Below are 27,567 nucleotides of genomic sequence, written 5' to 3' on the forward strand. Positions count from 1 at the left end.
ACGAATGCTCAAGTAAGTTATGACTTCTGCCTTAATAAAGGTCTCTAGCAGAACTGTTTGTGTATCTCACTAGGGAAAGAATCACATTTTCCCCGTTTGAGTACCTAATGAAGTCAGACATTCCTACTTAAATAATGTTATGAAAAGAAGACAACAGCGTCAAACCCAAATCTGAAGATAATTATTTATTTCAGGAAGTTTCATTGAACTTTCTCATTGTTTACATGCCCATTAAAGAGTAAGCTCAAAAGGAAAATCCTATCTATAAGATCCTCAAGACAAAACCTCCAAGTTCCTATCATACCTGAAAAACCTCCAAGTTCCTATCACACCTGAATGGCCAAATATACCTTTGCAAACATTTAACTTGTTAATAAACCAAAAAAAAAAAAAAAATCAAAGCACAAATGTTTACTTTTCATTGCAAAACCAACTTAAGGTTTGCTGTTACAGGAATGATTTTGTGGGAAAAATTACCTTCAATAAATACTTACCAAGATAACCGACAATGTTCAAGATGCTGGAATGTGCATCATGAAAAATGCAAATATAAATAAGACAGAGTCTCTGCCCGTGGGGCAGACATCCTCCAGTGGGGGAAGATGTGATACTAATCATTTAATACACAATAGGATGCGCTAAATACTAAAGAGACATTGAGTGTGCTGTGGAAAATCAGAGGGCTGGAACACAGAGGAAGAATTAATTCTAGCTTCTGATCTTTCACGGTGAAAACAGGCTCTTTGGGCACCTGATTGAAGAGATATCCATGCAACAACATGCAATGAAGTAGTATAGGTACATGTGTAGTTCCATTCTACTATCTAGGGAGGCCTACATGTTCTGAATCTTAAAAGCAAGCAATGTTTACATGCCAAAGAAAAACTCTATTGCTTATTAACCACATAAGACTCACATAACAAACAAGTATCTCAACCTATACTGTATGCCATCCTTTGGACCACAGGGAATTGGCATACATCATTACAAACTGAGAGAACCAAGCACCTCACAGCCTTAAGGGGGGAAAAAAATCACATAAAGCTAACTTTTTTCTAAACTGCATTTCAAAACTACCAAAATTACCCCTTTATGAAGTAGAGGAAAAATTCTGAATCTTAAAGAAACAATTAAGACCTATCTTCCAAAACCCTACTGCACTGTTAGAAAACAGATGGCCGTGGCAATACTGTGTTGGAAGGCTGCCTTCAATTATCAGTCTGGTTACTACCAGCAGATGGGTACCGATGTAGCAAAGCCAAATTCAAGAAGAGGGAGAATCTGGCTAGTAGAAAGTACTTGAAAACTTGCTGGCAGCTGCTCTGTTCATGTATATGCGTTCATTTCATCATTAAAATAAGACAGAACCTGTTGTAGTTATTATACTCCCATCTACTGTGTCCTGATCCTGCTTCCATGCCGCTAAACTGACACTCTATCGAATTAAGATATCAATCAGAACTAAAGGGCAGCTCCAACCGAGCTCAAGATTGATAGGTTAACATTCACACTAGTCAGTGTTAAATTTTGCAAAGCACGATCATTAAGGTGCAACAATGTTATTGATTTAAATTAGCATCATTAAACTATGGAACCCATAATGACTGGTTTGTTCTTCAGACTCAGAATAATCACCCCTCAAATTAGATCACAGATGTGAAAGGACAAACACCTTAAAGCACTTCGACAGGGGCAATGTAGCATTATTAGTAGTATTTCTTCCCAAAATTTAACAGTAGCCAGATTTCTGTAATCAATGCTAAGATCAGCTGAATGAGGTCAACATAGAAGAGGAACTAGAATGTAACTACCTGGGTTGACTTAGCATTTTTATTTTGCAAGTGAAAAAATATTTTCTTACTCTAAAAAAAAAAAATTAATCAAATCAAATGACACCTGCATCTGGAGGCTTGACAAGAGAGCTGGAAAGACACTGTGCAAAACAGGGTGCATCCCAATAGGAAGGAAGGAAAAAAGAAGAGAGAGAGGGCACCAGGGAAACGGGGAGTTTTATGTTTATGTGTTTGTTGGTCTCGATCCATGTCTGTCCATAACTGGAGACATTTAAATGAATAGTAAGCTCAATGGAAAGATTAACATGACTTTCTCTATTCTGGCATTAGCTCCGTAAATATTTGTTTCTAACGAAGAAATGTTCAGCCAATCCTGGGACCCAGCAGGCTTATAATGCTATGGCTATGACCAACCCAAGAATTTTAAAAGGCCAGAATTTAGAAAATGAACATCTGAAAATGGATGTGCAAGCTGCCATCCATCAGCAATGAGTTTTCCACGGGGCTACAGCCACTTAAGACTTGATTGGGTATCTCATTATCAACAATGAGTTAAGCATACAAAGATACATTTTCCTAGGCATCTCTTGCATCCTCACATGATTTGCAAAATTGGGTACTATGCTGGAAAAACACAACAAAAATCCCTATAACCACAAGCCAGCATTAGAGCTTAGCAAGCAATTCCACCCAGATCAACTTCGCTTTAGCGGCAGCAAGGGAGGCATCATTTCCTAGGGCCAGACAAAACAAATTTCAGCTACTGTGTGGCATTTCATGATCCCATCCATGAATATAGCTTAATATGTCCCCTGCTGGGTGAGGCCTATATACTTGGATAAGGGATGGATGCAAAGAATGTGTTTTTTCCCTTTCCTCCCCATCTCTCTTGCTTGCCAGAGCCAGCTCCTTAGAGGACCTAGTGTAATACAGATCCCTATGCTTGGAAAGGTCCCTAGGCAAGTGTTCCCTCATCTTGACTGTCAAACGATGGTATTTTATTGCCTAACCCCAATGCTATGGGCTGGCACTGGATACTGGATGAGCAGCTTATCTAAACCCTCCATTCACTTTGATGCTAAATGTTAACTTTACCCTTGATTGGGCCATTAAATCACATTTCCAGTACTGATAATTTCTCATTGTGAGCAGCATGTTTACTAAACATGGACAAGCAAAATTTCAGTACAACTGTCACATTATTTCGGCATCCAAAACCTATAAGCATCCTAAATTTGTTAGTGCTTACTTATAATTAGACACAGAAAGATACCCAGAGTGACACAATAATAGAACAGGCAAAATTTTAATATGAGAAAAATCAAGTGCACTGTCCCCTGATCACACTTTCTGTGCCTGTAGGTGACAGCAAACAATGCTAATGTCAAAAGTTCATGGCAGTGGTGAAGACCAAAGCAATGAGCAGGTGGTGGACTGCAATAACTGACTGAGTACTTATGTGCCGGGCACTGGGCTAAGCACTTTACATACAACATTTAAGTTAACCAAGAATACAGCCTTGAAAAGGGAGGAGAATTATTTGTCCCTATGTGCAGATGAGGAAAGTCAGACTGAGAAAGGGTAAGCCATTGTCTCAAGGTCACATCGCGGTAGGTGGCAGAAAAGCAATGCAATTTCAGATCTCGCTCACTCTAAAGCCACAACCATTTTCCCTCTAAGTTACACCACCACTCTAACTGGGTTCATCACTTATCTGGTCCCAATCCCAATGCAAAACACAAGAGCCAGCCAAACTCTTTAAAATCTTGCTATCACCCTCAAAAGACGACACAGACATAAACATAACCATAAATGAAGACAAATACTAACTTCATCCCCAGGCCCTGTGCTAGGCACTTTCACATCGATGCCCTCATTTGACACAGACATCAATGAAATGCCAATGAAACGTGATGCATGCACCTCGGTACAGGCTAGGGTTAACTGAGGACAGCGCTACAGCTCATGGACCAGACCTTGTGGGGATGAACAAGTCTTCAGAAACACCTGCAAGACAATGTCCAGCCCACTACTGCGACTTGGCCAAGCAAGCAGTTTTAAAAGTGTTTGGACTCTCTTAACCAGATGATTGCTTTTACAAAATGTTTCCACCAGGCAGCCAGTGGAGTCGCGGGAGAGTTCCTGGCTGAAAAGGAAGCTCACAGAGGGAAGAGTTCGATGCCAGCCTGCCTGTGGAAATGTTAGCAGAAGCATCTGTTGGTTGGTCCCCACTGGCCAAAAGGCAAACATTTGTTTTGCTGAAACAAACACTTCCATTTGAAAACGTTTGCTGATGAAACCATCATCTGATTTGAAGTTTTCTTCCACTTTGGTGGCTGGAGCTGTGGCCCCCTGTCTCCAGCAGTATTGCCCCTTTGGGGTTAGCTGATTTAACAATCGCCTGTCTGCTACCGACAGATGTTCTGATTTTACCATCGTGATACACTCTGCAAAGCAGTGGGGATAAATACATTTAGACTTTCCTCAACTGAACAAATAACTGTTCTTTAGAGAGAAAGTTTTTTTAATCTTTACAGCCTAAAAAGTGATCATAGAACATTTAAAGAATAAATAGAAGAACATTCTTTCCTGTGGGGTTTGATGGAGAAGAAATTTCTACAGTTCTTTTGTTGTTCCTCTTCTTAAAATTACAATGTTGATTTACGGCTCTCTTCAAATTGTTTCAGTCTATTAACTGTCACTGAATGGTTCTTAATTAAGCCCTTTAAAATAAACTCCAGGCCACTAAATAAATTCAGAGAGAAGCCAAATTGAAGTATGTATGCATAAAATCCCATCAGGATATCCATGCCATTCCGGAACCCTCATCCACCACTTTGTGGACGAAACAAAGTCTCCAAAGACACCGTCAACCAGGGCGTGCACAGGCTGAACATTAAGGTCAGTATCCACTTTTGAAGCCAGAGTCATATAGTTGACAATTACTTGATGTTTTTGTAAGAATTTTTAATCTAGAAACTCTTTATCTGTCACTACTTTTGTTTATTTAAATCTATGACTTTCCACGTGTTTTTAATATTGAAAGACACAAATGCCAACACTCAGAAAAGGGATTTAGATGATACATCCCATCCACAATTTTGTTTCTTTCCATTTAAAAAATCCTTTCCTTCCTTTCTTCCATCTTTCCACCTCCCAGGGGGTCTAAAACAATCTTTAAGGAAGGAGTACATATTCTTAACACAAGTCATGTTGTAGATGCATATTACTAGATATGCTGTAACTGCTAGATTCATATTAGTAATTATATACAGAATAGAGAGTAGAAAAATAAGCAATCATAGTCTGTCATGGGTTATATACAGAACATTCTGTAATACTTACTTCTGGCAAATAGAAAAGAAAAAGGCACATAGTCACAATAAGCTACTGACAAATGGAATAGAAATTTTCTTTTCCCCTTGTACTTGGTCCTATAAATAAGTAGAGAAAACTCAGCATCTTCCTCCCCTACCTCCACGCTTCTCCTCAGCTCATCCTCCTTGATCTGACTCGCCTGGGATGCCTGTTCAGCTCTGCACAACTTCTGCTTAAACTCTTCCAAATTTTTTTCTAGCTGTTGCTTTACTGCTGTGACCTACAAAAAGAAAAAGAGGACAAGTTTCATTTTTATGTTCTTTACTTTTTCATTAATCATGTATTCTTAAACAATAAAACGGTCATGGAATATAAAAATGGATGCTATCTATTTTGGTTGAGATACAATATACGTCACAGCTACATATATCTTAAAATACCATAGTGTGAACCTGCAACGTCACTCAGTGGCAGCATAGAAGAGATGAAAGAGGCTGGGTGTGGCAAGGAGACCACAAAGGAAAAAGATTTAACCACAAAAAATAAAACAGCTAGGTGGTAATAAATAACCAAAAGGAAAAAAAGTTGAGATAAGAAACAGGCTAAGAGAACACACTTTCAATATATATAACAGAATAAAAGATATTATATCTGTAATACAACATACAAAGCGCCCCTATGATTGAACAAAAGGGCAATGGGTAGAAACAGAAAACTATACAAAAAATACAAATGGCTACTGAAAGAGATAGCTTCGATGGTAATCAAGGAAGTGTGAATTAAAAAAATGATATGGCAATATTTTTCACTCCTCAATTGGCAAAAATTTTAAAAACCAAGACTATCTCCAATCAGCAAGGATGAGAGGAAACAGGCCCTCTTTTGTACCTGGTAGGAGAGTAACTGCTACAGCTTTTATGGTGGGCAATTTGGCAGTAACTATCAAATGTTAGGATGCTGGCCAGGCAGGGCGGCTCACGCCTGTAACCCCAGCACTTTGGGAGGTTGAGGTGGGCAGATCACCTGAGGTTAGAAGTTTGAGACCAGCCTGGCCAACCTGCTGAAACCTCGTCTCTACTAAAAATACAAAAATCAGCCAGGCATGGTGGCAGGCACCTGTAATCCCAGCCACTCGGGAGGCTGAGGCAGGAGAATCACTCAAACCCGGGAGGATGAGGTTGCAGTGAGCTGAGATCGCGCCACTGCACTCCAGCCTGGGTGACAGAGGGAGATTCTATCTCAAAAACACAAACGACAAAACAACCACACACAAATATGGGGATGCATATGTTCTTTAGGCTATCGATTTCGCATGCAGAAATCTGGCCTACAGAAACATCAGCACACATACACAAAGATACCTGCCCCGTATATTACTAACAGTGCCACAGGGAACAAGAAAATGTTGATAATGTAAGTATCCATCAGTAGAGTCAGCAGTTTCAGGTGTAAGAGAAAAAGAAGAATAGAAGGTGACATGGAGGTTTTGTCCCATGACTGGGACATTTGGTCCCAGCAATGTGGAGAATGGAAGTGCAAGTTAGCAGGGTGAGGAAGACTAAGGGAAGAGCAGTTTTGGAAAAGAAATACCTAGAGTTCAATTCTTAGCATGTTGCTGTGAAGTGCCTTTAGACATGTGAGTGCACTGTCAAGCACACACTCACACATCTGAAGTCCAGAATAGACATCCAGGCTGGGCAGAGTCATCATCACAGAGACAGTATGTAAAGTCACAAAACTGGATGAGACCATTTTGGGAGTGAGTCTTAAATAAGTAAAGTGATTATAATTTTCAGTGCTTTAACTACTTGGGGGCATAAATTACTTGGCATAGCTCCCACCTGGTCACAGATCCAAGAACCAACAGAATATCAGAGACCTCCACAGACTTCTGGATCTGAAATCCTAACTCACCCCCACTGTTTCTCTAGATGAGGAAACCTAGAGCCAGAATGGTTCTGCACATTCTCCACTTTGATAGGGAGAGTGAAGGTGGAGCCAGGCACGGTGGCTCGCGCCTATAATCTCAGCACTTTGAGAGGCCAAGGCGGGCGGATCATGAGGTCAGGAGATCGAGACCATCCTGGCCAACATGGGGAAACCCCGTCTCTACTAAAAATACAAAAAATTAGCCGGGCTTGGTGGCGGACGCCTGTAGTCCCAGCTGCTCGGGAGACTGAGGCAGGAGAATGGCGTGAATCCGGGAGGTGGAGCTTGCAATGAGCCAAGATCACGCCACTCTGGGTGACAGAGCGAGACTCCGTCTCAAAAAAAAAGAAAGTGAAGGTGGAGCGCTTTTTCTTTGAAAGTATCGTATGTCAGTTATGGTAGAGAAGTAACAGGTACAAGGAACAAGAGGGGAAGACTGAGGAGAGAGAGGGACACATAGTTCCTACTTTATCCAGTTCAGCCTGCAGGACGTTGTGCATATTCTTGGCTTGCTGTAACTCCTGGGTGAGTCTGGCCTTCAACTGGAAGCACTCTTGGTTCAGTGTTTGGAAAGAACGCTGTTGACGGGAGAGCTCCTGAAAAAAAAGGGCAGGTGCATCAGCGCGATGATGGTTCACTAGGGAGACTCCAGGGTGAGGCACGAGCATCCTAATGGGCAACTGCACAGAGAGCACAGAAGACAGCAGGGAGCTGAGCCAACTGTCCGCTTAACAATGAATATAATCAGCCTCAGTGCTCCATGCTGGGCCCAGGTATCCAATCCAGGTCTCTGAGGGAAAGGGGAAGGACTGTATCAGTTGACCACGTGGAAACTAGCCTGTTTCCACCTCATCTTCAGTCTTAAATTAATTACCTCTACTTTGAAGGATCAGGGGCAAGAGAGCAGGACTGAGCTACAACAGTCAAAGCTCAAATAAGAAACCAAACATACTTAAAAACGGCGTTTAAAACACGAAAAACTGTATACCACTTTAAATGGGCTCAAAAAGTATATGCTACCTTAACTTTAGTAACCACAGAAGGATACTAGCTAACATTTCCAGGCACTCTTATTTAAAATCTATAGACTCTTAATCCATATGGCACTTTCAGGCTAAATCACCTGAAAGAACCAAACTGGCAGATACTTACGGAAGGACACCTTCCACCCTCACTCCTGCCAACCGCTTTCCCCACCACATCAAATACCCTAATTTATTTGCCAACCCACAGGTTTAAAAACAACTAGAGTTGCCCGGGCGCAGTGGCTCACGCCTGTAATCCCAACACTTTGGGAGGCCGAGGTGGGTGGATCACCTGAGGTCAGTAGTTTGAGACCAGCCTGGCCAACATGGTGAAACCCCGTCTCTACTAGAAATACAAAAATTAGCCAGGTGTGGTGGTGGGCGCCTGTAATCCCAGCTCCTCAGGAGGCTGAGACAGGAAAATTGCTGGAACCAGGGAGGCGGAGGTTGCAGGGTGCCAAGATTGTGCCGCTGCACTCCAGCCTGGGTAACAGAGCGAGATTCCATCTCAAAAAAAAAAAAAACTGGAGTTACAAAGGAAATAGAGTGAAAGAAAAAAAATTTTTTAACCTATTGGAAAATGTAATACAATTTCCTTCAACCTACTGGAAAATGTAATACAATTTCCTTCACAGCAGAGAAAATGTCCAAAAGAAGAAATGTGATCCTTTCCTACTGAATATCAAATCTCAAACAAATCAGAAAACAGGATGAATTCTGAATACTAATTCCCTTCTCTAATCAAAAACTGAAAGATTAAAAAAAAAAGCACAAAAATGAAGATGTGAAGGAAAATAAGGTGACCTTTAGCTCACAAAGCATTTCCCCTCTAATAGAATTTCCCAAATCGTGATAACAACTCCCCCTTCCAAGTGATCAAACTATGAAAAGTCCATAAAAAGCCTTTCAGACAAACACCTCATGAATCCATTGACCTTACCTCTTGAAACTCCTTTTCTTTTTCCTTAATTTTCTGTTCCAGAGAACATCTGGCACTTTCTGCATTTTGTCGCTGACAACTCAAATCTTCCGTCAATTTTTTCAGTTTTTGTTCCAATGCAGTACACTAATAACGAATAAAAATGTTCAAGACAAAATAAATATTGCTCAGGTAAACAAACAAATATTTTGTGTTTTAGAAAAACTGCTATAATTATTTTAGCAAACAATTTATGTTTAGGAACTATTAGCAAGGATGTAAAGCATTATCCCACTTAAATACTTCCTAATTTGTGCCATGAAAAAAAAGATCAGTATGTCTAACGATTCATCTAACATTTTGTTGCAGGGAAATGAGAGGTTAATATGCAATGGTGTTAGCCCATGTAATTTAAAAGCTGTAAAATCATCAGAGGGTGCCCATTACCCTCATATGATAGTCTCTTTCAAGCATAATGGATTTTGTGGTAAATTTTAAATATTAAAACATTTCTTTCCACAATGTGCCCACTATGCCACTTTAAATTTCAGGAGGTTCACAGGACTCCAGAGAGTATTGCTAAAAACCGGAGTATCATTAAAAACCAGAGGTTTTTAATCATGTTGCCATAAGCAACACAAAGAACATTCCATTGCCTTTTCACAAAGCCAGATATCTCTAAAATAATTTTTAAGACATGAATTACATGAAAATTTAGGATGCTCTTCTAAAATTAGATTGGAACAAAATGGTTTTAACTCTTCAAGTGTTGAAAGCCATTCTTCTCTACATTCCCCATGGGCTCGAATCCTTAAACTGCCCTACAAAACAACTCTATAAAGACCAGGGAATAAAAAGACAACTTCATCTTGGGGGGGTAGAATTCTCCACTACAAAAGAAACGTGCTCCAAGTTGGCAGATCTCTCTAGTAATGTAGATTCTCCGAAATCTGATTTAAAATTATGAGAAATATTAGAAATGTAGCTAAGAATTCAGAGGAAAAGAAAACACTGTAATACTCAATCGCTACAAAGAATTCACTCAAAAATCCTGGTGACCAGTCAATCACCAACTATTAACTAACCAAAGAAGAAAGGGGCCAAGCTGGTTATTCCTGACTACATGACTTTGCAAATATCAGAACTTTAAAAATACGAAACTCAAAAGGTTAAAATTTTGAGCCAGATGTTCAATGACACTCTTGTCATTATCTTTATTGCCCTTAAAATTTCAAACGCCCAAAGAAAAGCATTACGGAGATTATTTATAACAAAAATAAATATGAATTTACAAATATTGATTGAGAGCCCACTATACATGTCACGTACTGTTCTGGGCATTGGGGATACAACAGCAAACAACTCAGACAAAAGTCACTGCTCAGGCCGGGCGTGGTAGTTCATGCTTGTAATCCCAGCACTGTGCGAGGCCGACGTGGACAGATCACTTGAGGTCAGGAGTTCGAGACCAGCCTAGGCAACAAGGTGAAACCCCGTCTCTACTAAAAATACAAAAATTAGCTGGGCATGGTGGTGCATGCCTGTAATCCCAGTTACTCGGGAGGCTGAGGAAGGAGAATTGCTTGAACCCCAGGAGGCAGCGGTTGTGGTGAGCCAAGATTGTGCCACTGCACTCCAGCCTGGGCAATTAGAGCGAGATTCGGTCTCAAAACAAACAAACAAAAAAGTCACTGCTCAAATGACAGTTCAAAATTTCGATGGTTGACAAATCTCAGGAAAAAAAAGAAAAAAGAAAAACACCTTTGCACCCCAGAGTAAATGAATGAACCCGTGGCGCCCTCTACTGTCACTCCTTGAAACTGCAATACATTCCACTAAAGGGTCCTGGAATCAAGAATCCTTTTCTACTAAACTTAGCAGGTTAAAAGAGTCTTTAGAAGGTACTTGTATTTTATTTAAAATTTTTTAAACAACACTCTATTATCAATGATACCTAATTCATATAAGAGTATCTGACCACTAGGTGTCATGAATGCTCCATAATACTCTAAAATAGTGCCCAGAGCTCAAGTCCTTGAAAATACGTAGCACACGACCCTGGGCACTTACTCCGGACCTTTTTATCTGTAAACTGTGGGTGCTGAACTCCAGGTCTGCTGCCAGCTCAACACTCTGTTTCAATACATGCATTCAAGCCTTGTATCTCACAATTTGTAAATACTTGGAAAAGGCACACTACAAACAGCATATGTTCACTTAAGAACACGGTATTGACTTTTGTTACAGTAATTCCATTTTCTTTAATAGTTAAGTCTAATGTTAGATCTGGAAACAGCATAAACATAGCATAATTTTATTTTATTTCAGTTACACATATGACAAGGTCATATTATCCTCAGGGACAAGACAGAAAAGAGCAAACTGCATTTTCAGTTAAGTGGATTTCTAGCTCAATGGAAAAAAGGAACCCAAAAAGCACAGAACAAACAAGTATTAAGAACCTGGAGGGGCTGGGCGCAGTGGCTCACACCTGTTATCCTAGCACTTTGGGAGGCCAAGTCGGGCGGATCACCTGAGGTCAGGAGTTCGAGAGCAGCCTGGCCAACATGGTGAAACCCCATCTCCACTAAAAATACAAAAAAATAGCCAGGCATGGTGGCATGCACCTGTAATCCCAGCTACCCACAAGGCTGAGACAGGAGAATCGCTTGAACCCAGGAGGCCAAGGTTGCAGTGAGCCAAGATCGTGCCATTGCACTCCAACCTGGGCAACAAGAGCAAAACTCCATCTCAAAAAAAAAAAAAAAGAATTTGGAGGTGGAGGGGTTGGGTGCGATGGCTCACACCTATAATCCTACTAGCACTTTGGGAGGCTGAGGTGGGCAAATTGCTCGAGCCCAGGAATTCAATACCAACTTGGGCCACATGGTGACGCCTGTCTCTACTAAAAATACAAAAATTAGCCAGGTGTGGTGGCAGGCACCTATAGCCCCAGCTACTAGGGAGGCTGAGGTGGAAGGAGCCCAGGAAACGGAGGTTGCAGTAAGCCAAGATCGCACCACTGGACTCCAGCCTGGATGACAGAGTGAGACTCTATCTCAAAAAAAAAAAAACAAGAACCTGGAGGGAAGACTCTAATAGAAAGCCAGAGCTGTATTCTCAGCACTATCCCAGTCAAAAATATTAATTCATGATTTGATGAGAAGAAACTTCATTATATCTGTCAGACAGAACAAGGATTTGGAGAACTTGTCACTCCAAAACCAAAGTAAAATGTAAAAGGAGAAATGTAATTCTTACACACAGGAAGGCCTAGCTTGGCTGAAACGCAACTGAAAATTAGCTTAATTAACTAGGAACTTGAAAATAAGCCATGATAATAACAGCTAATATTATTATAAGTACACCATGTGCCAGGTACTATGCTAAAGCCTTTACAAAAATTATCGCAATCTTCACAACAACCCTATGACACAGGCATTATTAACACAACTTTATTGATTAGACAACTGGGGCTCAGAAGTTCATTAAATAACTCAAAAAGCAATAAAACTGAGATGTGGCAGAGCCAGGTTCAAATCCAAGCCCTTCTAACTTGAAAGACCAAATTACTATTACATACTGAGACTGCATGAAGATATTAAATGTATGGATCAAAGGAGGTCATAGTTCCACTGAAGAGCCATTGTTCCTTTATATATCTAATCAATATTTTTCCAGAATTTCTCTGTATAAGGCACTGCACTAGGAGAATATAAAAAATAAACCTGACTTTTACAAATGGAATAATCACACTTTTTGCTATTCCTCCTAACTAGAACAAATAAAAACCCTGGGCATTACAGTAAAATAAACAAAAGTTTGAAAGGTAGTGAGAAGAAGGAGACTGACTAAGGAGCTCAGGACCTGAAGAAAAACACTATGGCACTGGGAAAAAAGGACTGTCAACACAGAATCCTATACCCAACAGAATATCCTTCAGGAATGAAAAGAAAATCAAGACATTCTCAAAAAAAGGAAAACTAAGGATTTGTGGCCAACAGACTTATCCTAAAAGCATGGCTAAAGGAAGTTCTCTAAGCAGAAAGGAAATAAAGGAAACTGGAAGGAAATCTAGGAGGGAAGGAAGAACAAGGTGAGCAATGATTTTATATATATATACACACACACACATATATACATACACACACACATATATATACATACACACACAAATATAATAGACTTTCCTTCTCTTCTTCAGCTTTTTAAAATATGTTTAGGAGTTGAAGCAAAATGTAGTTCTAAATGTATGTACAGAGAACATTTAAAACAATTATACTACAAATGAGGGAGGGTAAAAGGACAAAAAGGGAGAAAACAGTCTGTAAAATTCACTAGAACTAGTGAAATGAAGTCACCAATACACTGTGATAAAATGTGTATAAATAATGTAGTATCTAGAACGATCACTATAGAAGCTCTAAAAAGATATATAAACAAATCAAAATGGATTTTTAAAAAATGTTCAAGCAACCCACAAAGGCAGGAAAAAAAAGAAAACAAATGAAAAAGCAGAAAGAAATGGAAAACAAAAAATAAAATAGCAGACTTAGGTCATAATATATCAATAATTACATTAAGTGTAACTGGTCTAAATATACCCATTAAAGATAGACAGTGGAGGACGGACATGGTGGCTCACATCTGTAATCCCAGCACTTTGAGAAGCTGAGGCAGGTGGATCACCTGAGGTCAGGAATTCAAAACCAGCCTGGCCAACATGGTGAAACCCTGTCTCTACTAAAAATACAAAAATTAGCCGGGCGTGGTGGCAGATGCCTGTAGTCCCAGCTACTCCTACTCAGGAGGCTGAGGCAGGAGAATAACTTGAACCCAGGAGGCAGAGATTGCAGTAAGCTAAGATCACACCACTGCACTCCAGCCTAGGTGACAGAGACAGACTCCATCTCAAAAAAAAAGACAGATAGTGAAAGAGTATATTTAAAAACATGGCCAATTATATGTTGTCTACATGAAAGTCACCTCAATATAACAAAATAGGTTGAAAGTAAAGAGGAAGAAATATATCATACTAACAATCAAAGGAAAGCTGGAGTGGCTATAGTATTAACAACAGACAAAGTAGACTTCAGAATGAAGAAAATTACCATGAACACTAAATAGTGATAAAAGGGTCAATCCACCAAGATATAGCAATCCCAAATGTATATGCATTAACCGACAGAGCTGCAAAGTATGTGAAGCAAAAACTGAAAGAAATCAAAGGAAAAATAGACAAATCACAGTAATAGGTGGAGACTTGAACATCCCTCTCTCAACAATGAACTGAACAACTAAACAGAAAATCAGCAAGTATATTAACAAACTCAACAACATCATCAACCAACAAGTTCTAATGACATTTTTTCTGAGCAATATAAACATAGAGCAAGCAGTAATCAATGAAATTGAAAAAAGAGAAAAAAAAAAAAAGCAATGAACCAATGGGCTGATTCTTTGGAAAGATCAATAAAGATCAACAAAACTGACAAATCTCTAGCAAGACTGACAAAGAGACGGAGAGAAGACACAAATTACCAACATCAGAAATGAACAAGGAATATCACCACAAATATCAAAAGAATAAGAGAATACAGCGAACAACTCTATATACATAAAAGTTGACAACTCAGATGAAAATACAAACTATTCTAATTCCCCCAATATGAAATGGATAATTTTAATAGTTCTATAACTATTTTAAAAATTGAATTTGTAATTTTAAAACTCCCAAAAAAGAAATCTCCAGATTCAAATAATTTCATTAGAGAATTCTACTGAATATATAAAGAAAGAAAGAAAAAAACATTCTACACAATCTCTTTCAGACAACTGAACAGGAAGGAACACTTTCTAATTTGTGAAACTAGGATACCCTGATACAAATATCAAACAAAGATGGCAGGGGAAAAAAAGAAAGCCAACCAATATCTTTTATGAATATAGACACAAAAAATCCTTAATAAGTTATTAGCAAAAAAAATTCAGAAATATATTTTTAAAATTATATACCATAACAAATTAGGGTTTATTCCAAAGATGCAAGGCTCATTCAAATGTGTGAAAATCAATCAGTGTAACCCACCACATTAACAAGCTATTATTTTGTATAACTGCATATGAATCTACAATTATCTTAAAATAAAAATTTCAAGTAAACAAATGAAAGAACCTGCCCCAAGAAAGCAAATAATAGAAATATGTCTACTACAATGGTTTTTACCTAAAGCCTCAGAAATATCTAAAGAGTTTATTAAAAGTCAATTCCTTGGCCCCACCCAAACATAGATCTAATCTAACAGAATTCAATTTTCAAGGTTCTCTGTGATTCTGGCAATTAGCCAAGTGTGGGAACCACAGGACTAGAACACAGATAATAGTAATAAAAGAGTCATAAGAGGGATGCCAGGAGAAAATATCTTACTGCGTTAAGAGTCAAGGGAAGGAGCTCACAAGAGTGAGAAAGCTATAAAGAGCCAGACCTGGAAAGAAGGACATTTCAAGCAGAAAGGCAAATAAAAGGAAAACATTGGGCCCAGAGAAAGGGTAGGTTCAGCAAACACCAAATCCTCATGGTTGGTCTTAGAAGACAATTCATTTTTCTCTACAATACTTACAATACCACATACCATACTCTCTATGTTACTTTATTTTTGTTATTTTCTGCCTTCCTCTATGAAGATGAAGCTTCACAAGGCAATGGTTTTTGTCTATTTATCACTGTTCCGGCCCCAGGTCTGGAGATTTTTGTCTATTTATCACTGTTCCAGTCCCAGGTCTGGAACAGTGCCTAACATATAGCAGGCATCAATATCAATACATGTTTGTGAAATGAGTCAGGACATGAATGAGTAATAGAAAAAAAGAGAAGAAAAGACTGGCTAAAGAGGTAGGCTGGGACCAAAGCAACAACAAGAACAACAACAAAATAATGGGCAAAATAACGGGCTAAGAAGCTTGGCCTCCATTGGAGTCTTAAGAAGATTCAATGGTGGGTGTACAGTCATCCCTCAGTATCCAAGAAGGACTGGTTCTAGGACTCCCTGCAGATACCAAAATCTGAGGATGCTCAAGTCCCTGATATAAAATGGTATAGTGTTTGCATATAACCTATGCACATCTTCCCATATACTTTAAATCATCTCTAAATTACTTATAATACCTAATACTATGTAAATGCTATGTAAATATTTGTGATAATGTATTTGCTTAGGAAATAATGACAAGTAAAAAAAAAGTCTGTACATGATCAGTATGGACAAAGCCATTCTTTGAGAAAGAATCTCACCCTGTCACCCAGGCTGGAGTGCAGTGGCACAATCTCTGCTCAATGCAACCTTTGCCTCCCAGATTAACACGATTCTTATGCCTAAACCTCCCGAGTAGCTGGGATTACAGGTGTGCACCACCACATCTGGCTAATGTTTGTATTTGTAGTAGAGACAAGGTTTTGTCATGTGGGCTAGGCTGGTCTTGAATTTCTAGCCTCAAGTGATCTGCGTGCCTCAACCTCCCAAAGTGCGGGGATTCAGGTGTGAACCACGGTGCCTGGCCTTTTTTTTTTTTCCTAAAGACTTACGATCCAAGTTGGTTGAATCCATGAATGCACAACTCATGGATACAATAGACCAACTATATATGCATGTAAGATCCCAAGAGCAGATTAAATCCTATCAAATGTCCTAAAACTCCTTTAAAGTGCCATTAATTTAAGTGCTTATTCTATGTGGCACGCATCATACACGATGCTGTATATACATTTTCTTTATTCTCTATTACTCCCTGCAACATAAAAAGAGATCAGTGACTTGCCCAACATCACTCAGCTGAGAAAGTGCGGCACCAGGCTTGATCCCAGATCCACCCAACGCTAAAACAGCTTTCTAGTTCAACTGCATCAAGAGTGCCTAGTACATATTAACAAAGAACTCTACGACATTTATTTCACAAACTTATGTATAAAATACTCTTTCCAAATAATTGTATGAAAAGATGTAGATTTCTCCAGTAATTCACGAAAAGTCAAGTACCTTGGTTGACGCCTGGTCGTATTGTGCTGTTGTTCTCACTAGTTCATCCCTACATTTGTTCAAAACTTTCTCTTTTTCAATTAATTCCACTTTTGCTTTCTCCAGTTGGAGTTGGAGTTCTTGAAACTTATTCACTTGGCCTTTCATTTCTTTTTCTTGTCCTTGCAGACGTAGTTCCAACTCATTAATCTTGCTTCTTAGCTCTTAAACCACAAACAAAAATCACACTGATTTATATATATCTTGCCCAAAATGTTCATAATTTATCATTTGTTTTATTCTTCTCTGAAATCTTTGATGAAACAAATATTTACACTAAACATAGAAGCTACTTTAATTGGATTTAATTTCAATAGTTAGTTTCTATTGTCATTTGCATTCAAATACTGTATAGAAAGCAGGAGAAACAGATTTTCTTACATTTTAACAAAGAAACTTGGTGGGGGAAATGTTTTTCTAAAATCATGAATGCTATCTCGTTATTGAGACTGTGAAAAGTACATCACATATGACACCCTTTGTTAAAATTACCATTTGGTTTTACCACACAACAGCAAACTATATTTGTCTGGTGCCCATATCAATGCAAATCAGTGCTAGGCAGTGAAAAGTTCACCCTCCTATATTCTCTGGTAGTTTTACCTCCACTAAACATCAAGAGTGTGAACCTCCCATACTGCCAAAATTAACAATGATTTTTTTTCCACTTTTTTCCCACATACGCACAACATTGGTTCCAAAGGCATTGGCTATGTGACAGCTCTCACCAGTGAACACTGACAGTGATTTTCAATATATCACAGCACTGGAAATTATCATCTTCTACAGAGTAGATTCCAAAACACCACCTGGTACCCTTGGCTGTCAGCTGCAGCGTGGCACAGCAGCCAAGGTTACAGGTTTGCTCCCATATGGACAACCTGGCAGAGCACAGCAAAGCTGTTCTGCAGACACATACACAACCTCTGGCCAAAGCTGGTCAGACCACAGGCTGGTTCTGTGGGTCACAAAAGGAGCCAGATGAGAAGCATGGGGAGTGTAAACTGTAACCAACCCACTGGCCCTGCTTCTGGAAAGAAAAGTCAAAGCTTCTCAACCTACTTTAGAGGCTTCCAGGCACCAGCTTTTCGATACAAGTAAAAGTACATTCCAACACTATGATGCCTTTTATCATTATTGAAAAGACAGTATGTTGAACACCGACGTGCCTAACAAAACACCTAAGCACTTTATGGGATTAAAAATATCTGGAATCACCTGTGAAACTGCCTCAAGCAAAGTTAATTTAAACTTAACTTAGCTCAATGTTACCTTGATTCTGCACTTTTAATTGCTCCAAAAGATGAGGACTGCTAGAATTGTCAAAGAAACTGCTATTAGCATCTCTTTTCCCTATTTGCAAAGTTGATCGACTTGGAGTCACCTCTTGTTCCCCAGAAAAGTAAGATGCAGAGAAATCTCTCCTAATTGGAGTTTTTTGAGAATTAGATGAAAGATGACTTGGCGTCTTCTCTTGCTGCCATGAGAACACAGATGATGAAGCCTGATGCCGGGCAATGTCGCGGTGATTCATGGTGGTTTGTGGAAGAGTCTGGCTTGCTTTCTGTAGAAATAGAATCACTTTAGAGCCCTTTAAAGATCTCATATACTCAAGGCTATTTATTTTCAGATAGGATATAAAGCCATAATCCCAAGAAGTTAACAGTTGCACTGCACACCAAGAAAGAACATTCATCAAGTCAAGTAAACCATAAGTCTAATACCCAGTGATGGAATGTTCTAATGCTCGACTTCTTAGCATTGAAGGAATAAGCTACTACCATCTCATGCCCAACCTATTTAAAACAGGCTAAGTCTTGGTATTTATTCTGCATCCTTCTTAGAATCCATTAAACATATGTGAGTATTCACTTTCATTCTGAATTCCAAAACTGGCTTTTCTTTGCCTGTCCTTGGTTACCTCCCCTTATAGCTTTGCCCAAAAGAATCAAAGTTAAACATCAGACTAAAGAACTCTTTCAAAACTCTCACATTCCACCATATCACTATCCCCAAAAAAAATCACATCGAGTGTTTAATATTATGTAATATACATTTGTGGATGATCTACTGCTTTGCATTGTTCTTTCTATGCTTCTCTCTGCCTCCATTCTGACAAATATCAAGACATGGAGGTAAATGCAGCATTAGATTTTTATAGCAAGCACTTTTTTTGCCATAGGAAGAGGGTTAATGTTTACTAGATACTCAAATTTTCCGTAAAATATCTCTAGGAATCAATGTCAAGGGAAGAATTGCTACAAATGACTAAACTGGATGACAAAGCACATGATATTTCTAGGACAAACTAGAGAGTGAGTACTTAATTTTTATTCATTTGATAAGCAATGCCTTTGCTACATATCAGAATCCTAATGACATCAAAATGAGGGTTAAAGTCATGAAAAGAATAAAAATCATTAAAGCTCTAAGCCAGAGGTACTTCTGCATTCTCAGTATTTAAGGTACCTACTTATAAAGTCAGCCTTAAACGGCTTGCTGAATTGTGCCATCTCATCAAGTCCTTATGTTTAGTGGAAAGCCACCCGTAAGAGCCAAACTGGAAATTTTTTCAGCAAATAACATGTGAACAAAAATGGTAGAGGTAAAATTCAATAGATCAAAAGGACTGTATAGGAAGCAACTGCCTCCAGGTGACAAAGCCAGGCAGGGAGCATCATGACTAATTCTCTGGCCCCACTGTCTCCAAGAATAGCCCTGATCACTAGGTCTTAATAGGGAAATAATTTAGTGGACATTACATGAACATTTAATATTTAGGGATAACCTAACCTCCCCACTCTATTTTACTCACTCCACCCTATTTTTAAAACTAAAAAATAATCACTTGCACTAAGCCCAAAACCTTTTCTCAGTACGAAAAAACACCAGCTCTATGTAAAACAGATTTTTCTCTAACCTTGTTCTATTCTATATCAAAGTATTCTATAACTGCATACTCTATTATAGGGCCCATAGTTAACTTACTTTAGCCTGCAAGGCTTTAACCTCTGCCTCTAATCTTTTTCGTTCTTCAACCTCTTTATTATATTTTTCTTTTAGATCTTCATACTTGGAACCTAAAACCAGACAATCAAATACAATTTTCTTTCAATCACTGATTCCATGAAGGAATTCACAGATCAACAATGATTTTGATAGTCTAAAAATGAGTATCTTAGTATACCAAGGAGAAACAACATTTTAGTTAGGGAAATAGATCAAACTATTGATCAAATTACCAAATATCAAAATACATAAAAACGTAAGTGTTTTAAATATTCTGAAATTGAAATATACCACAGAAGGATAAAGTAAACAGCTTAAAATCTCAATCCAGTAGCTCAACATAATTCAACAGATATACAAATAGGTATGTAACAAGTGGCTGCAGTTTTTAAACATATAAATTAAAAGTTTAATTCAAAGTTGAATTAATTCATTTATTTTGCAGAATTAAAATCTCAAGCTAAACAAAAAGCTGTCTATACCAAAGAAAAAAATGCATTACCACTATAATATTGACTTGGTGTCAGTGGAGTTGTAAAAATTTTTTGTGGTGTATTGCATGGATTCAGAGAGACATCTGCAGACTGTGCAGCTTGTTGGCTTCTTTCAAGCTCAGATTTACACCTGTTAGAAAAGGACCCAAGAGGCAGACAAATCTGTTAGAGCAAAGGCTACAGAATACCAATGCCTTACATTCCCAGTGAGTAATAAACTTACAAAGAAACCTATCCACTAAGAATTCTTAACCATTTCATTTCAGGCATTTAATAAGGTCTAACTTATGTGCCAGACATAAACACAGTCCTGTGTCTTCAAAGGAACTCAGTCTAGTAAAAGAAACAGAAATATAAACCAATAAGTAAAACGTTATAAAGGCTATAAGGAAGATCTATAATAACCACTATGACAGTGATATGGTTTGGCTGTGTTCCCACCCAAATCTCATCTTGAATTGTAGTTCTCATAATCCGTATGTGTGGTCGGGGGGACCCGGTGAGAAGTGATTGAATCATGGGGGCAGTTTTCCCATGCTATTCTCGTAATAGTGAGTTCTCACAAGATCTGATGGTTTTATAAGGGGCTTCCTCCTATGCTTGGTTCTCATTCTTCTCCTTCCTGCCACCATGTGAAGAAGGGTGTGTTTGTTTCCCCTTCCGCTATGATTGTAAGTTTCCCAGCGGAAAAGAAAAGTCCTGTGGAACTGTGAGTCAATTAAACCTCTTTCCTTTATAATTTACCCAGGCTCAGGCAGTTCTTTATAGCAGTGTGAGAAGAGACTAATATAGACAACAAAGAACAGTTGAAGGATTGGAATATATTCCAAGCAAATTTCATACACTGAGCCAAAGACAGGGACATAAAAGAACCCAGAACTTCAGAAACACGGGAAGAAAGTGGTGTCATTGGAGCATGGGCTCAAATCATGAGAACAGATGACATTACTTAGGATATTCAGTCATTTCAAAAACATAGACTTGATATACAGATCATGTATTATATGACATTTTTAAAACACAGATATAAAAATTAAATCAATATAATGCCTCTAGAAAAGATATGGCTGGAAATAGTTACAAGAAATGGGAAACATAAGTTACACATTGTATATATGTACACCCTGTAAAAAGGTATTCAGAACTATCATGCAAGTAAGCTCTGAACACCTTTCAAAACCAAAAACTCACATTAAAATAGGGCTCAATTCTTCCAACTCTCTAATGTCTCTGACTTTAGTTTAACATAAAAAATAAAATGAACACTCTTAGAATGGCTAATAGTGTGCAGCAGTCTCTTTGCCATGGCATATTACTTAAAACAGGAAGTAAAGAAAGTAATGCCGAGCCCAGTGGCTCAAGCCTGTAATCCCAGCACTTTGGGAAACCAAGGCGGGCAGATAACCTGAGGTCAGCAGTTTCAGACCAGCCTGGCCAACACGGCGAAAACCCCTCTCTACTAAAAATACAAAAATTAGCCAGGCATGGTGGCATGCACCTGTAGTCCCAGCTACTTGGAAGGCTGAAGCAGGAGAATCGCTTGAACCCAGGAGGCAAAGGTTGCAGTGAGCTGAAATTGTGCCACTACACTGCACTCCAGCAACAGAGCAAGACTTTGTCAAAAAGAAAGAAAAGAAAGAAAAAGAAGGAAGGAAAGAAGGAAGGAAGGAAGGAAGGAGGGAAGGAAGGAAGGAAGGCAAGAAAGAAAGAAGGAAGGAAGGCAGGCAAGAAAGAAGGAAGGAAGGAAGGAAGGAAGGAAGGAAGGAAGGAAGGAAGGAAGGGAGGGAGAGAGAAAGAAAAGGAAAAAAAAAGAAAAGAAAAGAAAGGGAAGGGAGTGAGTGCCCTTAGCTCCATCTAGCTCCAAATTCAATCTGAGAAGAGGCAATGTGTGAGCTAAAAATGACTTCTCAGCAAACCAAACCACCACAACTGAGCTTATAGTAGGAAAGCAAGGCCCAATGGAAATGTTCCATTAGTATTTAAAAAGCAACAAGAAATAAGTAAAATTAATATTTTATTTAACTTGCTATTTTCAAGATACTATCATTTCAACTTGTAATTAATAGGAAAGCTACTAATAAAATATTTTACATTTTTTCATACTAAATTTTCAGAATTGGCATCCATTGTATACTTAACAGCTCATCTTAATTTGCACCAGCCACATTTCAAGTACGTCATAATTGCCACATGTAGCCAGTGGCTACCATATCGGACATTGCAGGTCTACAGATTAGCAAAGGTGTCACAAATTTGCTGATTCGAGATGAATTTTGAGGAACCTTGCAAAACTAGTGCTTCTTTTCCACTTTAAATTCATACCTGATTCTCTTTTCCCTGTCCTTTCATTTTAAACAGTTATTTATTACTTAAACAAAAGTATAACCTGCCATTATTTTCATAAACCATTTTTTTCTCCTTCCCCCTAAGAAGAAAAACACAAACACCACCACCAAAAAAGCACAAAGCTAAAAGCATTTTCTACTAGGTTGAACTATATGAGACTGCCAATAACCACAGTTTTAACAAACATTCCAAATGGTTCAACCTCACTTCTTGGAGACCTTCCAGAAACCTAATCAGTGGCAACTGATGGAAAAAATAAGTTTCTGCAATGCATTTGAAGGTTAGCAGTGAAAATTTTAAAAGGAGTGTTTGTAGTCTATAGATAATAACAATATTTTAAAACCAAATGTGCTATGAGGATATGGCACGAACTCGGCTCACTGCAACTTCTGCCTCCCAGGTTCAAGTGATTCTCCTGCCTCAGCCTCCGGAGTAGCTGAGATTAGAGGCGCCTGCCACCACACCTGGCTAATTGGCTAATTTTTGTATTTTTAGTAGAGAGGGGGTTTCACCATGTTGGCCAGGCTGGTCTCAAACTCCCGACCTCAGGAAATCCACTTGCCTCGGCCTCCTAAAGTGCTGGGATTACAGGCATGAGTCACCTCGCCCAGCCAAAAGGAAATATTTTTTAAATTATCACGCAACCCTGCAGATTGGGCCTGCTTATATTCTGTCTCCAATCTCAACTGGGCCCTCCATGCTATTCCATTCTTTTATAATTCCTTAGTTCTCCCTCTCATTCTCTCCAACAGCTTTTCCACCTAGAGAAAACACGAGCCATCAGTAAGCTTCAACTAATTTTCATCTTTTCACTAACAATTGTCAAGTTTTATTTTAACAAGTACTATCATACTATTAAATAATGCAATGTAACTGGTATTATCATACCATCAAAGAATGATAGTATGATAGTACTACTTATTATTGTATTACCCAGTGACCAACAGTGTCTGAATCATGATACAGCTCAATAAACATATACTGAATAAATACATGAGTAATGGAGCAACAATTTGATAGATTTATATAGTACTGAGCTGTGCAATGATAAAACAAAATCACCGTTCGTTGTTTTTAATCTTCCACTCATTCAAGTTACGGCACGGACCGAATCATTACTTCTTCCACCGGGAAAAAAAATTGCAAAGTATAATAATTATATTGTTAAAGGAAAAGACAAATGCATCTGATTAATACATACAAACATCATCCCTATAAATATCATCCCAAAATATTACCTTTTAAGTTCCTGTTCCAGTTTTTCTATTTGTTTTTTGCCTGAATTCAGTTGTCCTTCCTGGAAATTCACTTGTGACTCCTTGACTTGAAGTTCATGAGAAATCTTCTGCTTAGTTTTCTCCAGACTTTCACATATTTCCATCAATCTTTGATTCTCCCTTTTCAGGTTTGTACCCTCAGTTTTTTCATTTTCAACCTAATAAGAATTGTTCAGAAGACAATAACTACCCTATTTTGTGAATTTACCAAGTATTATTGGTAGACCTGAGTCTAACATTGACTACTAAAATTCTGAGATACAGCTGCAATAAGCCATATGAACACAGAAATTTTAGATGATCACACTTTAAAGCCAATACATAGGCAACTTCTATGAAGTCATGTATTAAATCATCTTTGGCCAGACACACCCATCCTAGAAAGGGAGGCTTTACTATCCTTTCAAAAATTAAAAAATAGGAAATAAATCCTATAAATCTCCCTTAACAATTCATTTTCAAGTTTGGCTGCTAAAACCAATTATTGTTAGAAACCAGAAAATTCTCCCACAAGCAAAAACCTTTTAGAAGCAATGACTGTATCACTATTTAGTTGGCTAATACGGAGGTAATTTTTTTAAAGTACTGTTTAGTTTTCATTTACTAGACCTGAAAAGGTTGAGGAACACCAAGGTAAAAAGGCCAGTCTAAGAAAGCCACATCCATTTAACTGCAAAATGCTCTAACACTGTCTCCAGATTAGGAGCAGAGACCTTTTGCCTTGTTGCTATGCAGTGCAAAAGCAATCCCCAATTCATGGTCCCACACGGAAGATGAAATGGAATTGGAAGGTGAAATGGAATTCAGTAGCGCTAAATATTAGCAGGTAAGCAGAAATGAGGGCAGAATTAGAGAAAATTAAAAACAATTAAAATTAAAATCACTCAAAAAAAAGAAGGGAATTGGGGCCAGTGTCGGGAGGGCGGGGGTGAAATTACCACCTGAAGATAGCAAAATCATTTTTCTCTAAATGTAAAGAAGAGGAAATAATTAATCCAAAAATGAGTGAACAGTTTTAAATACCAGCACTTCTGTGATAATAATGAGTGAACAGCTACAAATCCAGAGCTTCAGGGGTACCTTCTGTTTTTGCTTCTGCAGCGCAGCCTCCAGACTGTCAAGCTGAAACTGCCTTTGCTGCTTTTCCTTCTTCAGTTTGTCAAGCTGTCCTTCAAGCTCTTGAATTTTCTGAAGAGCTCTTGTAGGCAGGCCTTCTTTCCATTCTTCCAAAGCCCAGCTCATTTTGTTCTCCCTTCTTTATTACTCCAACATTCATAAATAAACTGAAAAGAATAACCAGACTGTTGGTCTAACACAGTAAAAGGAAACAAACTCTCAGAAATTAATTAATCTATCTAACCACCCCTAAAAATCAAGTTTCAAGACCACATTTCAAAAGATAACAAAGTGGGCGCGGTGGCTCACGCCTGTAATCCCAGCACTTTGGGAGGCCGAGGCGGGCGGATCACAAGGTCAGGAGATCGAGACCACGATGAAACCCCGTATCTACTAAAAATACAAAAAAAAAAAAATTAGCCGCGCGCTAAAATTAGGCGCGGGTGCCTGTAGTCCCAGCTACTCAGGAGGCTGAGGCAGGAGAATGGCGTGAACCCGGGAGGCGGAGCTTGCAGTGAGCCGAGATCACACCACTGCACTCCAGCCTGGGCGACAGAGCCAGACTCTGTCTCAAAAAATAAAATAAAATAAAATAACAAAAGATAACAAAGTATAAAATCTATCTTCTCCATCCTCTGAAAGGTGGCAACCAGTAACTGATTCTTAAGTACATAGTATCCTGCTTGTTTTCCTTTTGCTTTCTGATTTTCTTATTTCTCGGTGTTGACTTCTTATATCACTACCTGCTTTCTACTGCTCAGTTTTTTCATTATACAAAACATGGGGCAACAGCAATGCAAGACGGCAGTCACCACAGTATCAGGAGTAAAAGTCTCTTGAAGTTTCCAAGTTTTAGAAGAACTCAAAGAAGGCCAGAAAGGAGTAGGAGATGGCATAGTTAGCTGAGGTTTAAAAGATGACGAAGATCTAGCACAATAGCACAAGATGGACAGGGATGATAACTGGGCCTCCAAGAATGATTTAGGAAAATCACATATACAGACTTAAAATAGAATGTAGCCTAAATGCCCAGAAGCACCCTGCCTTTGTAAGATTTGTAACAAAAATTAATATAAATGAGGTTAATAGTTCTAATGGAGTGGTGGACCAAAGAGCTGTATCAGTGCTAGCAAAATGGCAGAATTCATGTAGCATCGAAGTTGTCCTGCAAGGGCTTTGGTGCCTAATGATGTCTAAAGAAAATATGAAACTTCTTCAGCTGCCTGAAGGACAGGGTTACAGCAGTTAATCAAAAAGAAAAACCATAGGCCCTTCCCCTTCCCATCCCTCATTCAATTTAAACAGTCTTCATATTCCACAGTAGTAAATTTTCTAGATACGTCTTGTAGACCCCAAAGGACTGGAAAGGAAGCTCCCATTCAAAGAAAATTTATCTTAAAATACTGTAAATTACACTAATTTTTTGTCCATTTTAAATATGTTAGTTGTGCTATAACAAATCATCCTGCCATGTGTAACATCCTGTCCACATATTTGAATTTCTAGGATCAAGAAAGTATATTTAAATTGATTCCCATCATAACTGGTGAAGTCCATGTAACTCAACTGTGAAAAGACATATCACATAATCACCTTGCTGCTGATTAAATGGCCTGCGGCCTCTGCCTTCTCCTGTGGGATTACTGCTGGGTATACGGGGTACTTTGTCTGCACCCCTGGTTTCCAAAAAATTGAGGAGAAGAGACTCCTCTCCAACTCATTCTATGAGGCCAGCATCATCCTGATACCAAAACCTGGCAGACACAACAAAAAAAGAAAACTTCAAGCCAATACCCTTGGATCAACAACGATGCAAAATTCCTCAACAATATACTTGCAAACCAAGTCCAGCAACACATCAAAAAGTTAATCCACCATGATCAAGCAGGCTTCATCGCCAGGATTCACAGTCGGTTGAACATACACAAATCAATAAATATGATTCATCACATAAGCATAGCTAAAGACAAAAATGACATGATTACCTCATGCAGAAAAGCTTTCATTAAAAATTCAACACCCCTTCATGTTAAAAACTCTCAATAAATTAGGTATTGAAGGAATATACCTCAAAAGAATAAGAAGCCATCTATGACAAACCCACAGCCAACATCATACTGAATGGGCAAAAGCTGAAAGCATTCCCCTTGAAAACTGGCCCAACAAGGCAAGAATGCCCTCTTCCACTACTCCTATTCAATATAGTATTGGAAGTCCTGGCCAGAGCAACCAGGCAAGAGGAAGAAATAAAAGGCATCCAAATAGGAAG

At 38.7% G+C, this 27,567-nt stretch overlaps 1 protein-coding gene and 1 pseudogene across 2 annotated transcripts in view; one reads left to right on the top strand and one right to left on the bottom strand.

The window, feature by feature from the left end:
• Positions 1-27,567, bottom strand: part of CENPF (centromere protein F) — a 59,216-nt gene that overhangs the window by 26,644 nt on the left and 5,005 nt on the right. The window contains exons 2-10 of one of the 2 annotated variants that reach the window (XM_003893118.4): positions 25,263-25,465; positions 24,144-24,340; positions 20,568-20,689; positions 20,045-20,136; positions 18,329-18,620; positions 17,018-17,220; positions 9,006-9,131; positions 7,508-7,636; positions 5,269-5,391 (exon numbers count right to left, since the gene is read on the bottom strand). In XM_003893118.4, coding sequence (XP_003893167.2) covers positions 5,269-5,391; positions 7,508-7,636; positions 9,006-9,131; positions 17,018-17,220; positions 18,329-18,620; positions 20,045-20,136; positions 20,568-20,689; positions 24,144-24,340; positions 25,263-25,424 — 1,446 coding nt within the window. In that variant the 5' untranslated portion in view covers positions 25,425-25,465. Of the gene's footprint in view, positions 1-5,268; positions 5,392-7,507; positions 7,637-9,005; positions 9,132-17,017; positions 17,221-18,328; positions 18,621-20,044; positions 20,137-20,567; positions 20,690-24,143; positions 24,341-25,205; positions 25,466-27,567 lie in introns of both variants that reach the window. The other variant, XM_021927225.2, reaches the window with a different exon arrangement.
• Positions 26,079-26,547, top strand: LOC103877953 (annotated as a pseudogene).

This window comes from Papio anubis, chromosome 1 (genome assembly GCF_008728515.1).
Source record: "Papio anubis isolate 15944 chromosome 1, Panubis1.0, whole genome shotgun sequence".
Lineage (NCBI taxonomy): Eukaryota > Metazoa > Chordata > Mammalia > Primates > Cercopithecidae > Papio > Papio anubis.